The following is a 14,399-nucleotide window of genomic DNA, read 5'->3' on the forward strand; positions in this document are numbered from 1 at the left end:
GCTTTTTTTTAGTTCAATACAAATTAGGAAATGCATGCAAAGATCTGATAGGTTGCCTATTACTGTTGTGTATGTTCCCATCTGTTTTGCTACTGAGTGAAGGCTTACCTGCTGAAATCTAAATGAGTCAGACCTTCTCTTCTGATTCAATTGCCACTCTTTAAACTGTTGCAAAGCTTCATCCACAGATATCATTCCACATTTTACTTGCTCTTGCAGTGTTATTAATTCACGCTGACCAGGGGTTTTCATACCAACAAACGGATCATATACACTTGATTGTGACCTGTCTCTTTTTATCTTCACACTTGCGCCTTTTCAAATAAAACATATTTAATTAGACCCAAAACACCACTTCATCCTTATGATTATAGATATATAAACTTAGATATGATTGTAACATGATAGCAAATGTACATGGCATAGATAAAACATATGTAACCAGGTTTGAACCGGCCTACCAGGATATCAGAAACCCCCCTTTGCAAAGGCAAACTTACCTAAATTGTCGACGAAACAAAAAAGTCGCCATAAGAAAAAACGCCCATTGACTTGAATGAATTTTTTTTTTTTGAAAAGTTGTTTTTATTGAAAAGTTTTGTAAACAGACATACAGCACATACAATAAAGCAAAAAAGACAAGGGCAGGAGAAAAAGAAAAAATCAAGGTCAAAATACAATGCGGTATCAAGGACATACAGGAGCAACCCGCCCGATAGTAGGAGGAGTTGAGAAGAGTGGTCACATCCACGAGCCAGACATCCTAGCTGAGATTCAAGGTACAGAAACTGCATTGCAATAAAATAATAAATAACACTCCTGCAATTAAATCAGTGGAACATTAAACACAAAACATTTACCCAACTAGTTCTGGATTTTGTCGTTTCTGTACCAGGGGGGAAAGGAGAAAATAGGGGGGGGTGCACTCAAGGGGTTGGCGGGGGATTCCCTAAATGCGGGGCAGCAATGATGGCATATGATCGGATAGCCACGGCGACCAGATCTTTCCAAACTTCTTGGGGCAACCTCTACGCATATAGGTGATTTGATATAAGGGCAGTGAGTCATTCACCAGTGCTATCCATTGCTTTTTTGTAGACTTGAATGAATTTTGACAAAAAAGTCAAAGAGACAAAAAGTCCCCAAGACAAAATTGTCTCTGAGACATTTGGACAAAAAAAGTTGCTGAGACAAAAAAAAAGGTGCCAAGACAAAACTGTCGCTGAGATAAAAAAAAAGTCGCCATAAGAAAAAACACCCATTGACTTTAATGCATTTGTAGTGAGAAAAAAATTGTGGCCCACAAAAATCTTTTTGTTGCCCATTGACTATTTCTGGAGTTTCGCTATTTTTTGGCAAAACAAAATAGGGCATGAATCACTCATCACTAGTAATATTGGAGGCAAAACATTTCTGCTTTGTCTTGCAAAACAAACTTTATGCTGAACAATAATACACTCACCTTTTACCATACGATGCTGACTTACATAAATATTTTCGCTTCTTGTTTGTGTTTTTTCTTTGAATACTACAATAAATAGAGAATATTGTTTATTTTGTAAAATACTCATATAAATCATTAACTATAAATTATCAAAGGTTTGCCTTCCAAAGTATCAATATCATCTCAAAAATAATCTTAATCTCTTGATTTGTTGCACCCTAAAATACTTTATCAGACTTTTTTTATTAAGCAGTATATTTCTGCTGTTTGTTTTGTCCTACTTTTCCATTAAATAATTTGCCCGGTACGTGGGTAACTACAGGTATGGTACCTGTTATCCAAAAAGTTCCGAATTAGTCCCATAGACTCCATTTTATTCAAATAATCCAAAATTTAAAAGATGATTTCCCTTTTCTCTGTTATAATAAAACAGTACATGATCCAAAGTAGATGGAAGTAAAACCAGCCTATCAGGTTTATTTAGTGTTTACATGATTTTCTAGGAGAATTAAGGTTAACAATCAACCTAACAAAGAGCCTCCTTATATGGATCCACAGGAATGTCAGCTACACCCATTTAGTGGCTGAACAGCACAAAAGTGACCATTACACGTGGTGGTTTATTATTATTAAAGGTTGGATTTTAGTGGTTTTAGAGGTTTTTGAAACCACGAATAAACTCACAAACTCTAAAACCATGATTGTCACTAAATTTATTAAAAGATCTGAATTTTAAAAGTGCAGAATAATGCGGAAAAAAAATATGAAAATGTTTTTCAGTCAATTCTTAGAAATTTTTTTTTTGAAAACCTCTAAAAGTCTGAATTTATTTAGAGGCCTAAAACGATAGGGCAGTTCCCCCTATACAATCAGCACAGCTCCCACTGACTTGCATAAGACCTCAACTTTAATTGGGGAAGTTTGGCATTAGAGGTTTTTGAGGTTTTTACACTTAATAAATTTAGAATTTATAGAGCTTTTTTTTTTTTTTTTTTTGAAATATAGGAACATCACAAATGTTTCAAGATTTGAGAGAAAAAAACTAAATAAGATTTTTAGTAAATGGGCCCCTAAGCCACATGCTTGGAATATATTAGACTTTGATGTCCTTTAATTAAATTGATTTTAATCTTAAATTTAGCAATCACTGTGCAATAAACGCTCCGTTGTTTTAAGGTACCCTATAACAGAGTTGGACTGGGCCTGCGAGACACCAGGAAAAAGACCAAACCCCTGACATTTTTCGGGTCTGAAAAATAATTTGCTGGGGGGCCCAGTAATTTCTAGATACTCCACCGAAGGTACGCACATACACGTGTGCGCAGGTGCTAAAGGGGCGTTGCGGCTTGGGTCCTGAGGGGGCATTGCGGCAGAGACGCAGCCCCGGTGAGCCCTGGAACCCCAATCCGACCATGCCTGATGTGTTGATAAATCCAATATGTCATCCCAAATATGGTAAGGTAATATTGTATACATGTACATTGCATGTAACTGTGCTTTCTACAAGTTGGATTATGGACCTATATATATATGTTCCTGTGTCTTTTTGACAAGCATTTTACTTTTACGTTACTTGTCAACTAGGATCTGCTGGACTGTCAGGTTGTTCATAAAAACAGAAACAGCTTATGTTTAAACTTACCCTGGGAACTGTATCGTTTAGTTTCTGGAGGTTGGTTAGTTCTTGGAACGGGAAGAGGAGGCCTGTATGCAGACTCGTTGCATGATGTGTCTTCCTCTACTGTATCATATAAATCATCTTGTGGATGATGGTGAGAGTCTTCAGCTTCATTTGTTATATCCAAATTGCCTCCTAGAAAAATACAAGGCAAGTATATTATAAATGGTCCTCACTCTTGGTTATTGTACTGTATGTTTTTGGTTCCCATGTATGTTTTTAGAGAGCGGGGATTAATTATAGATTGCAAACATCCTCCCGCCACTTCGCTGGAAGAATCTGCACCGAGGGGTAAGTATGATGTATGGGACATTTCGCCGGGGGGTAGTTAGCCTGGGGGGAGGAGGGAGGTCTACCTGGGGTGGGGGGTACAGGTTTTTCTACCTCACAGGTTGATTTCTCCTTTAAGCTGTAAATCAGTTTCCCCATGAGACCTCCTTATCTTAAACTGTTGGCCATACACAGGGATATCCGCTCGTTTGGAGACATCTCTCCCGATATGCACACATTGAAGTGGGCAATATCGGGCTGATCCAATCAAGGCCCTAGGGCCCAAAGATCAGATCAGAACGTTGGTCAAACGGGTGGTCAGATTGCGGGACCGCATCAACAAAAAGATTTTTCTTGGCGACTTTCAGCCAGATATCCATTGGGAAAACCTGTTGGGGGGTTAAACACACGGGCCAATAAGTTGCCGACTTGGTCTGCCTTGGCCTTAAGTATCAGTTCTGAGCTCTCTGCCAAAAGCCAGTTAAGTTAGAAACGTTTTATCTTTATCTGGCTGTTCAGTGCAGGAGATCAAAGAGAAAGTCGAAATATTTCAGTAACAAACCAGGGACTGCAGGCTGAGCTGTCAAAATCTGGACTGTCCTGCGGATTGTAGGAATGCATTTGGGCAGCTGGCAATTGCAATGGGAACTATAGTGCCTCTGACAGATTGTTTGCTTTGTGTCTGGCGGTGAGTATACACTTTTTTTGTGGCATGCCACAAGGCCTTCAAAAATCTTCATGGAAACACAGGTTGATTTTATATAGAAAAGTATGTATAGTAGAAGAGGGCTTATGTAAAATACAGCATACATCGGTATGGTATCTGTTATCTGGAAACCCGTTATCCAGAAAGCCCCGAGTTATGGAAAGGCTGTCTCGCATACACTCAATTTCATCAAAATAATCCAAATTTTTAAAAGTTATTTCCTTTTTCTCTGTAATAATAAAACAGTAGCTTGTACTTGACCCAAACTAAGATATAATTAATCCTTATTGGAAGCCAAGCCAGCCTATTGGATTTATTTAATATTTATATAATTTTCTAGCAGGTATGAAGATCCAAATTATGGAAAGATCCATTATCCAGAAAACTCCAAGTCCAGAGCATTCTGGACAACAGGCCCCATACCTGTATACTATTACATACTGGATAAGCAATTTGGTCATTGCCACTTTCTGCTGAAACTGAAATGGTTTCCTTCTTCAAAACAACATATGCAATATAATGTATGTCAATTCCAGCGAGATAAGGAAAATTATAAATGCAGGCATAAATACAAAATTTCCATGCCTGTACCAAAATATCTTCGGTCATGTTCTTTTATTCAGTGGTTTGTAGTGGGATTTTCATGATCATCACTAGACTGCATCCCATATAGTTAAAATATCTTACCTTCCAAAATTTTACGTATTACTGAGTCTTTAGCAGTAATGATGTGTTCTGAAGATGCGAGTTGGGCCCCTTTAGTTTGCATATCGACATCTATGAGGAAATAAACTTTATTATTCTTATTTAGGTATACATATAATCAAAATAATAAATGTGCTTTTTCCCATATCACAAAAATGAGATAGAGAATAGTCAGCTTTACATTTGTTAGGACCAATAATCAGTTCTGCAGCTGAAAATACTATAAATTGTATATATAGTGAATAAAGTACTATATAATTTACAGTATAGTGTAAATTATAAGGATATTATGTTACCGTGGAGTTCCATGACCATATAAAAACACGAGGCCGAAGGTCGAGTGTTTGTATACAGGTCATGGAACTCCGAGGTATATTTATTATTTTGCAACAGGGGGTACTTTATTTGTTATAATACACAAGTTTCAGTCATATGACAGAAATTACATCACTAATCACCGTTTATAACTGATGACATCACTAGTCACCATTTATAAGGATATAATTTACAAGATAATTATGGCTTTTGTGTATTATATAGTGGATAATGTACTCCTACTGTAATTTATAAAGATAAACTTCACACAACTTCGTCAGACGTTAATTCGCAGCACATACGCTTATTTATCGAAATGCGGTTACATCTCAACAGACGAACACTGGCGAAGTTTGACCAGAGAAAATTCGTCAGCGCGGGCATTTCTAAGCAAACTTTCGCTAGCATTACTTTCTTCCTAGGAAAACTTAGTTAACACACTTAGGTCAATTTAAATATGGTGGGTACATATAGGTTGTATAAATGTCTTTATTAGTGATGTTGGTGAAATTGGTGGAAGTGCCCACTTATTAAAAATGTTCAAGGAAGCAAAATAGAGACAAGATCCTCTATTTTCTTAGACATGAGCCCACCCTGAAACAAATGTGGCATGAGCTTCAAATGGTTAAAAACAGTTTTAAAAAAAGATATATTTAACAGTTTTTAAACTTTTAAATGCCAGCATTTTGTCTTTTTTATGACTTTTCGTCATACAGGATACAGGATATGATGTCACTGACATAAGATTGTTGAGGATGTAGCTTAAAGGACAAGGAAAAGCAAAACAATAAAATCCCATTTTTACATTCTTTAATGAAAAATAAACCTTTCTCCAATATACTTTAATTAAAAAATGTGTACCGTTTTTATAAGAAACCTGACTGTATGCAGTGAAATTCTCCCTTAATTTACTGCTGTGGATAGGAATTGTCAGATGGCCCCTAACTGCTGAGCAGGGAAACAATCATACTTATGAACAGCAGGGGGAGCTCCCGCCTTACTTACCAGCCATGCAGAATTCAAGCAGCTTTGTTTATGATGATCCCTAAGCAGCCTAGACCACACTGAGCATGTGCAGGGTCAGGGTCAGGCCAAGATGTTTAACAAAGTTACAAGATGACAGCCCCCAGTGGCCAACTTTGAAAGCATAACTCATTTGTTTGATTAGGCTTTGTGGTGCAGTTAGTTCATGCTTATGTTTAGTATACAAAATACAGCATTTCTAGCCTTATTCTATTTTAGACTTTCCTTGTCCTTTAATCTTATCAATTCACCAGGTATAACCTGGTGAAGCAGACTATGGCGAAAAGTGTAACGTAGTGGAAACTTTGCACTTTGATAAATTTGCAAAGTAATGATCATTTGCCTGAGCGAAAATTCACCTGATGAAAGGGAGCGAAAATTCGTTAGCGATGAGCTCTTTCGCTAGTGAATTGTCCTCTATACCTTTTAATAAACTGGCGATGTCCCTGCAAAAAGCCATTTTGGCGAATCCTAGCTAGTGATGGCCATTTCGCCTTTAGTAAATTTGCCCCCACGTATGGCTCCTTAACATTAGAGTAAGATTTTTTGGAGTATGCCTATAGTATCTCTACTAGATACCCATGGAAACCCAGTCTGAAGGTTAGTTAGGGTGACGTGGTAATTACTGGTGCAGCAGTATATTTATATGTCTGAATCTTCTGTGAACTAAAGTGGCGGCTCACCAGGTGTTGAACTTCAAACTGAGGCTTGAACCAAAAAAGTTTGGAAACCTTTTTCAGGCATTTTCACGCACAACCACATTAACAAAACCCCATCCTTATGACCACTATTATTCTATGGAATTGAATTGTATCGTAAATGTTTCTGCTAAAGAAAGAATAAGGAAACCCAAAATGAATTTAGATCTCCAAAGAAATCTGGATCTTCATAGGTGTCTTCATGGAAAGGAGGAATGGAACCTAACATTTACTATTACTGGGACTGACTTGTGAAATGCAATAGAACTGTTATACATGTGATTATTTAAAAGAATTCCCTGTTAATATATTAGGGTACAACGTTTTCCCAGTTCTAGTATGCCATTGCAACCAATCAGATGCTTGCTTTCAAACAAATAATGAGTAACTTCTTTTTGGTATGTGTTACTAGACAAGTAGCAAAGTCTATTTATTGCCTTTTCCCTTTCATATCCATAACAAATACACTTTATTTTCATTTGCATAAGAATCATTTGTGATTATAGGTAGTTCAACTTTACTTCCTCTATCTATCCACTGTGGTAGAATCACAATTGGCTACTGATAATCATTTTATTCTGAGAGACAATCACATTTCTGTTTGCATAGCTATCCAGTCATATCTGGTTGCAAAACATTTGTCTGCATGGTGGCTATAACAATATGATTATGCCAATATAAAGGGCTACTTGTACACAACAAAAGTTTCTTTTTAGCAATCACCTAGCTATTAAATAGCTAATGTTATATGCCTTATCTTTGGCGAAAATACATTTAGATGAATGTCAGTATTAACGCATTGAACTTGGTAGACTAAGTAAAAGTCAGTCTGAGTGACTAAGGTTATGTACCACAGATAGGAAACTAGCTTGACAATGCCTTCAATGGTCATATATTTGTTTAAAAAGCAACATTTTGCCTCTAATGCTTCTTTGGCTCCTTCCTTTTATTGAAAAATGTGTTCTGCTTGTTGTTTTAATTATTTTTTTCCCTGATCCCTGACAGAAAAGCACAATACCCTACAAATCTCACAGACCCTGACTCCAAAAACGTGGTTTATGCCTATGGCTAGTTACCTGAGAGCTATTCGTGTGTTCCATTATGATTCTAGCATTAAAAGGAAAGGTATACACTTACATTTAAATAAGACAACCTTAAATATTTTCTCTGACATTTCAATTTAAAAAAAATAAGGCTTTTCTCATTCTTCTGCTTTCGATTAAGAGATAATGCGTGTTGGATCAGGACTACTGTTTTGTATTGTTTGGATATCAATATACAATTCTTTGGCACACGGCTTACTTTATTCGGATGCATTCAACTCCTCAGGCTACTTCCAAACCAGTCACTATATTGGATTTCCAGCAGGGATCAAGTACACCAATACATTCAGCAATGCCTTTAGACCATTCATTCAGCAGAATGTGGCACAAGCTTTTGGGGATCAACCCCTTACTCAGGTGCAATACCTGGGGAAGGTGTTGATCCCCTAAAGCAGTGATCCCCATGAGTAGCTCGCGAGTAACATGTTGCTCTCCAACCCCTTGGGTTTTGCTCCCAGTGGCCTTAAAGCAGGTGCTTATTTTTGAATTCCAGGCTTGGAGAAGTTTTGGTTGTATAAAAACCAGGTGCACTGCCAAACAGACCCTCAATGTAGGTTGACAATCCACATAGGGGCTACTAAATGGCCAATAACAGCCCCTATGTAGCACCCCAGGAACATTTTTCATGCTAGTGTTGATCCCCAACTCCTTTTACTTCTGAATGATGCTCACAGGTTCATAAGGTTGGGGATCCCTGCCCTAAAGCTTGTGTCGCATTCTGCTGAATAATAGATCTAAAGGTATTGACAAATGTATTGGTGTGCTTCCTCCCTGCTGGAAAGTGTAATGTTTGGATACGTAGGCCAAAATACTGATATAGACAAGCAGATCAGAACACACATTTTCATATGCTGCCACTTTTGGTACACAATATCATTCAAGATACAAACTAGTTATGAACTGCTAAATATGAAAGAGGAAGTATCAGCTAATATCCCCCTGAACATTTATTTGCATACTAACAGTTCATTAGTTCATTTTAACTGAAACAGCAGCTTTGCAAAGGCACAAAAATCCCCCATAGTTTATTTTTATTGCTTCCTTTAATACTAATGAAACAATGAGGGATTTTTTTTGTTTTATTTCTGTAAAGCCTAATTGATCCTGGCAGAAAGGTTAACAGGTGATTATGTCAGCTAATGCTACTCTGTCTGCCTGTAAATAGAGCAATTAGCCTTAAAGGAACAGTAACAGCAAAAATTTAAGTAAAAAAAATACAATGTACTGTTGCTCTGCACTGGTAAAACTGGTGTGTTTGTTACAGAAACTCTACTATTGTTTATATAAGCAAGCTGCCGTGTAGTCATGGGGGCACCCATGAATGTATAGCAATTCATAGATAAACCCTATAGAATTCCACTGGTCACTGTGTATCCTGTGCCTTTTCTCCTTTTTTTAGCATTGAATGGCTGCCCCCATGGCTACACAGCAGCTTGTTTATATAACATATAGTACCATTTCTATAGCAAACATGGCAGTTTTACCAGCATGGGGCAAAAGCACATTGTATTTTCATTACTGTAAAACATTTTTATCTTTTGATGTTACTGTTCCTTTAATATTCTCTTTCATGCTTTGCTTTGTTGTCTTAGCATCTAGTGACAATATCAAGGAAAAATTCAGTAGTACTATGAAAACTGGAAATTATTCCTCAGTAATCCACCAATTGATTTTGTTAGTCAGACTCTTCTACAGACACATGGAGTAGCCATCTCCACCACGGTATCATATAATAACAAGAAAATCTGGAGATTCTTTGAAAGTATGTAGTTTTATTATCGCACTACATGTTTCGGACCCACCAGATTTTCTTGTTATTCAAGGAAAAATTCCTGGTGCATAGCCAAAAGTATATCATCATCTGGGTGAACATGTTCCAGACTTACAGCTCAACATGGAGGTATTCAACCATGGAAAAAATGACAGGCCCTCACAAAGCCCACGGACAGGCAAGTAAAAGAACTGTAGACTTTATTTGTGGCAAAGAGTGAACAAACACACAGCCTTACACATTTCATGCACTCAGACCCAACAGAGTGGGTTAGCATACAGCATATGTATACCCCAAACCGATCAATCCATATAGCACATTAATTAATTAATAATAATTCATTAAAAGCAAGGTAAGGTGTGTACACAAACAAACAAAGGCATTTGAGAACATAATTATAGAAAATTATTCATAATAGTAGGACACATCAAAGCCGTAATTCAGATTTTTGGGTTGTCTTGTCCTTAATGTAAAAATCCATTTCCCTTTTATTAAGTAATGCAGATGTCACCTCCTCAGGGGCCGAGACTGACCCTTTGTATACCTTAGACTGAAACGAAACTTATTTTCCCTCACAGCAGTTTGAAAAGTGCTTCAGAAGTACAGGTATGGGATCTGTTATCCGGAAACCCATTATCCAGTAGGCTCCGAATTACAGAAAGGCTGTCTCCCATAGACTCCATTTTATCCAAATAATCCAAATAAAATGATTTTCTTTTTGTCTGTAATAATAAAACAGTACCTTTGAGTTGATCCGAACAAAGATATAATTAATTCTTATTGGAAGCAAAACTAGCCTACTGGGTTTATTTCAAGTTTCCATGATCTTCGGAAAGATTCATTATCCATAAAACCCCAGGTCCCAAGCATTCTGGATAACAGGCCCCATACCTGTACCTCCATTCCCCTTAATGTCAGACAAATGTTCGTGTTAGCAGTATGGCCTATACATTGCTCTCCGCATTTCTTGCATGTTAGTAGATAAATCACATTCTTAGAATTACTGTTTATATATTGTCTGATGTGATAGCTTTTATTAATTACTGAGGATGTGAAGACTTTTGTCACCTTCAGGCACCTTGTGGAGCCACATTTATACACGTCATTACTAACCAGCTAGGCAGGAGTAATGGGAGTTTCAAAGGTAATTAAACTAGGGGGCAAAATGTTACCTAAAGTTTTAGCTCTCCTAGTCACAAATTTGCAACCATCTTTAAGGATATTATATAAAATCAGGTCTCCTGCATAAAGAAAATAATACAAAAGAACCATCCTATTCTACAGAATGAGTATGCTCTAAATGGGCAGGCAGAGTATGGCCCACACAGGGAGGGTAGGGAAGGCAGAATAGAGCAGGTGACAGGGAAGCCTATCAGGACTCAAAGATGGACAGTTCATACTGTGATACATACAGTGACACAATGCTGGTGCCCTTCAGCAGTTTGTATGAGGTGTAAACAGGTGACAAATGTGGGCAGTTTCAGTCTGGGTTTGAGATCTGAACAGTACAGGGCATAGGGGTGTGAACAATGCAGGGACCAATTAATCTCAGTACTGATACATTTTAAAGCTTACACAAGATAAGGAATCACAGCAGGCAGACTTTCATATGGGGGCCACACAATGGGGGGTTGCGGACCACCAGTTAGTTAAATTTTTACTTAATTTGGGAATGCTTACAGATCTCTTCTTCAGTAGGAAGCCCCATGCCAGCCATTGATTCATACAGATCATCATCACACCCTGGATTCAGAGAACATTTCATCAACAGATCAGTGGAGATGTTGGCCATGGACTCATATGTACAGTCATCCACATCCTCTTCATTCATTAATTCCTCTTTGATGTGTGTCCTTAACATATCAGCAGTTTCCTTGGAAAGGTATACAAGATCAGTCATTTACACCACTGTTCCAAAAATCGATATTTCCCCAATTTAATAGGAGTTGCGGGGTCATCATGCCCAGTACTCATATTTACATAGACTACATCTTTTCTTGGTCTCTGCTTAAGTTCTCTTTGAAAATGTTGTCATGTCATCATAGTGCTACAATCTATCCATACAACCTAACCCATAATTTATATCTGGGAACAGGGAGTATAGAATTTAACCATGGTTAATGTTTTTAAAATACTAAATTAAAAAAGTCTCCATTCCCTGAGTTTTATAACCTGAAGTGGCACCTTTGATAACCATGAGACTGGTGCACTTTGCACTTCTACATTTGTCAGTTTCTGAAAACTTGAATTTACAATATTATTTCTGCTTTTTCAGGTTCTGTGGTGGCAAAATAGCCAACAGTTTTTGATTAAATTTAATTCAGGCCCTATTTAAACCTTTCTGATTTTCTCTTTTTTAGAGGCAAATGCCCCTTGTTGAATTGTTTTTGCAGCCTAGTAGATTAAAGGGGTTGTTTACCTTTAAATTAACTTTTAGTATGATGTACAAAGTGCTATTCTGAGATAATTTGCAATTGGTTTTCATTTTTTATTATTTGTGGCTTTTGAGTTATTTAGCTTTTTATTCAGCAGCTCTCCAGTTTGCAATTTCAGCTATCAGGTTGCTATGATCCAAATAATCCTAGCAACCATGCAGTGATTTACACTGGAATATGAATAGGAGAGGTCCTGAATATAAAGATGAGTAATAAAAAGTAGCACTAACAATATATTTGTAGCCTTTCAGAGCATTTGTTGTTTAAATGGGGTTAGAGACCGCCATTTGTAAGCTGGAGAGCAAGAAAAATACAATTCATTCAAAAACTATAAAAATAAATAAATAATGAAGACCAATTGAAAAGTTGCTTAGATTTGCCCTATAACATACTAAAAGTTAACTTGAAGGTGAACCATCCCTTTCAGTAAACCCTTATCATACAAGAATATAAAAACAGTAATAAAAGCAATAGTAATCAATACCTCTAAATGCAATTTCTTTTAAATATATGCATACAACAAATATATACTTGCTACTTTTATAGTATACTAACAACATATTCGTCGATAAACTGCCGGAGGTCTTTGAAGCCATATTTCTCTGCGATATTATTTGGGTAATCTCCACTTTTATTTGACACGCTATATGCCTGTAGGGCTCCAGGACAAGTTAGAAGAAGAGCAGTCAAATTTTTTAGCCCGTATTTTGCAGAAAAATGAAGAAGAGTCGGTAATTCTTCATCTCTATGATCTAGAATAAATGAAATATGCAGTTATTGAAAGAATCCAAGGAAGTGCTGAGTATAAAAATCTGTCTTACAGGGAAATAATGTGCATATCTCGTCTATGGTAAGTGTAAGTTACTTTAGATGATAGTTAATATATATATATATATATATATATATATATATATATATATATATATATATATATATATATATATATATGCTCCAATATGGAATAGCTACTTTCTGACCACCTCCAGTTGTGTTTAACCCATCATCTTTGTTTCATAGATTAATCCAGGCCTAATTGCTAAAACTGTGAATGTGCTGCATGAAAATTAAAAAAAAATCTACTCACTTGCACTTAAATTTTCTTCTTCAATTTGATTTATGCCAAACAAATGGAGCCCACTTGCTGGAATGTTGTTCTTTAAGGATTCTGTCAGCAACTTGTCCAATGCCTCTATGCTGTAGGGCACGATTTTAAATGCCTACAAAGAATTAGGCATTATCCACAAAACATACTATGTTTTTTATTACAAACATTTAAAATGCATGATGCAATTATACAATGAGGATATTGTATTGCTAAATAAATAACCTTGTTAAAGAAAGCTATAGGTCTTCTACTGAAAAAAGTATACAGTATGTCAAAAAAAAGATCAATTTTGGGGAACAAAATAAAATACTGACATAATATCCCTTTTGGTACACTTTACAAAGTGCTCAGTCTTGTATAATAATGAGCTACACATCCAAGTAAGCTGATTTTGCATAGCTATATTAGTAATTTCCCTGCAGATGAAAGTCAAAAAATGTAAAACCAAGAAAATAAATTCCTTGTTTTCAATTTCTGACCATCAGAACAAACATCTTTCAAAGCTGTTTTATTTTATGATGTACCCAATTACTGATCCCTCTTTCTTTTAGATTTTGTACTTTTTCATCCAAAAGTCCTTAGACTGAAGCTACAAATGTTCTTTTCCACTATAATCCTGCAGTTCTGATATATTTTTGCTTCTGAAAGTAGATATTTTGTATAGGGAGACAGTGAGTGGCCAGATATCAGGGGCACAAAAAAACACCTTTGTTAACTTTGAGAGCCAGATTTCCATATTTTTAAAAAGGAATTTGGCTTGTCTAGTGCCAAATTATTTATCAAAGTCTGAATTTATCTCAACATTTTCTGCTACAAACTCCTATCAAATCTGCTCAGGTATTTTACGTTTATTTATTATTACATTTTCCCGAAAATTTGCTTTGCAGGAAAAAAAAACATTGGATTTTTAAGTTTTTTTGGGATTTTTCCATCTGATTCTCACAATTTTTTTTGGGAATTTTCACCCAAAAACTCCATAAACTTCGGGGTATTACACGAAACCCAGCGCACATCAAAAAATCATTAGGACTTTTCCCATTGACTTATATGCAACCTAGACAGGTCTGAGATGCCGGATTTCAGATTCAGACTTTTCCATCCTCTTGGTTTAATAAATTTAGAAATTTTGTGTTTTTTTTTAAAAGT

At 36.4% G+C, this 14,399-nt stretch overlaps 1 protein-coding gene across 5 annotated transcripts in view; it reads right to left on the reverse strand.

The window, feature by feature from the left end:
- Positions 1 to 14,399, reverse strand: part of pik3ap1.S (phosphoinositide-3-kinase adaptor protein 1 S homeolog) — a 64,885-nt gene that overhangs the window by 13,674 nt on the left and 36,812 nt on the right. For all 5 annotated transcript variants that reach the window (XM_041571057.1, XM_041571056.1, XM_018242068.2 and 2 more), the window contains 7 exons: positions 13,233 to 13,365; positions 12,704 to 12,900; positions 11,394 to 11,586; positions 4,786 to 4,875; positions 3,087 to 3,257; positions 1,463 to 1,528; positions 109 to 314 (listed from right to left, as the gene is read on the reverse strand). In XM_041571057.1, the coding sequence (XP_041426991.1) occupies positions 109 to 314; positions 1,463 to 1,528; positions 3,087 to 3,257; positions 4,786 to 4,875; positions 11,394 to 11,586; positions 12,704 to 12,900; positions 13,233 to 13,365 (1,056 nt within the window). The remainder of the gene's footprint in view (positions 1 to 108; positions 315 to 1,462; positions 1,529 to 3,086; positions 3,258 to 4,785; positions 4,876 to 11,393; positions 11,587 to 12,703; positions 12,901 to 13,232; positions 13,366 to 14,399) is intronic.

This window comes from Xenopus laevis, chromosome 7S (assembly GCF_017654675.1).
Source record: "Xenopus laevis strain J_2021 chromosome 7S, Xenopus_laevis_v10.1, whole genome shotgun sequence".
Taxonomy (NCBI): Eukaryota; Metazoa; Chordata; class Amphibia; order Anura; family Pipidae; genus Xenopus; species Xenopus laevis.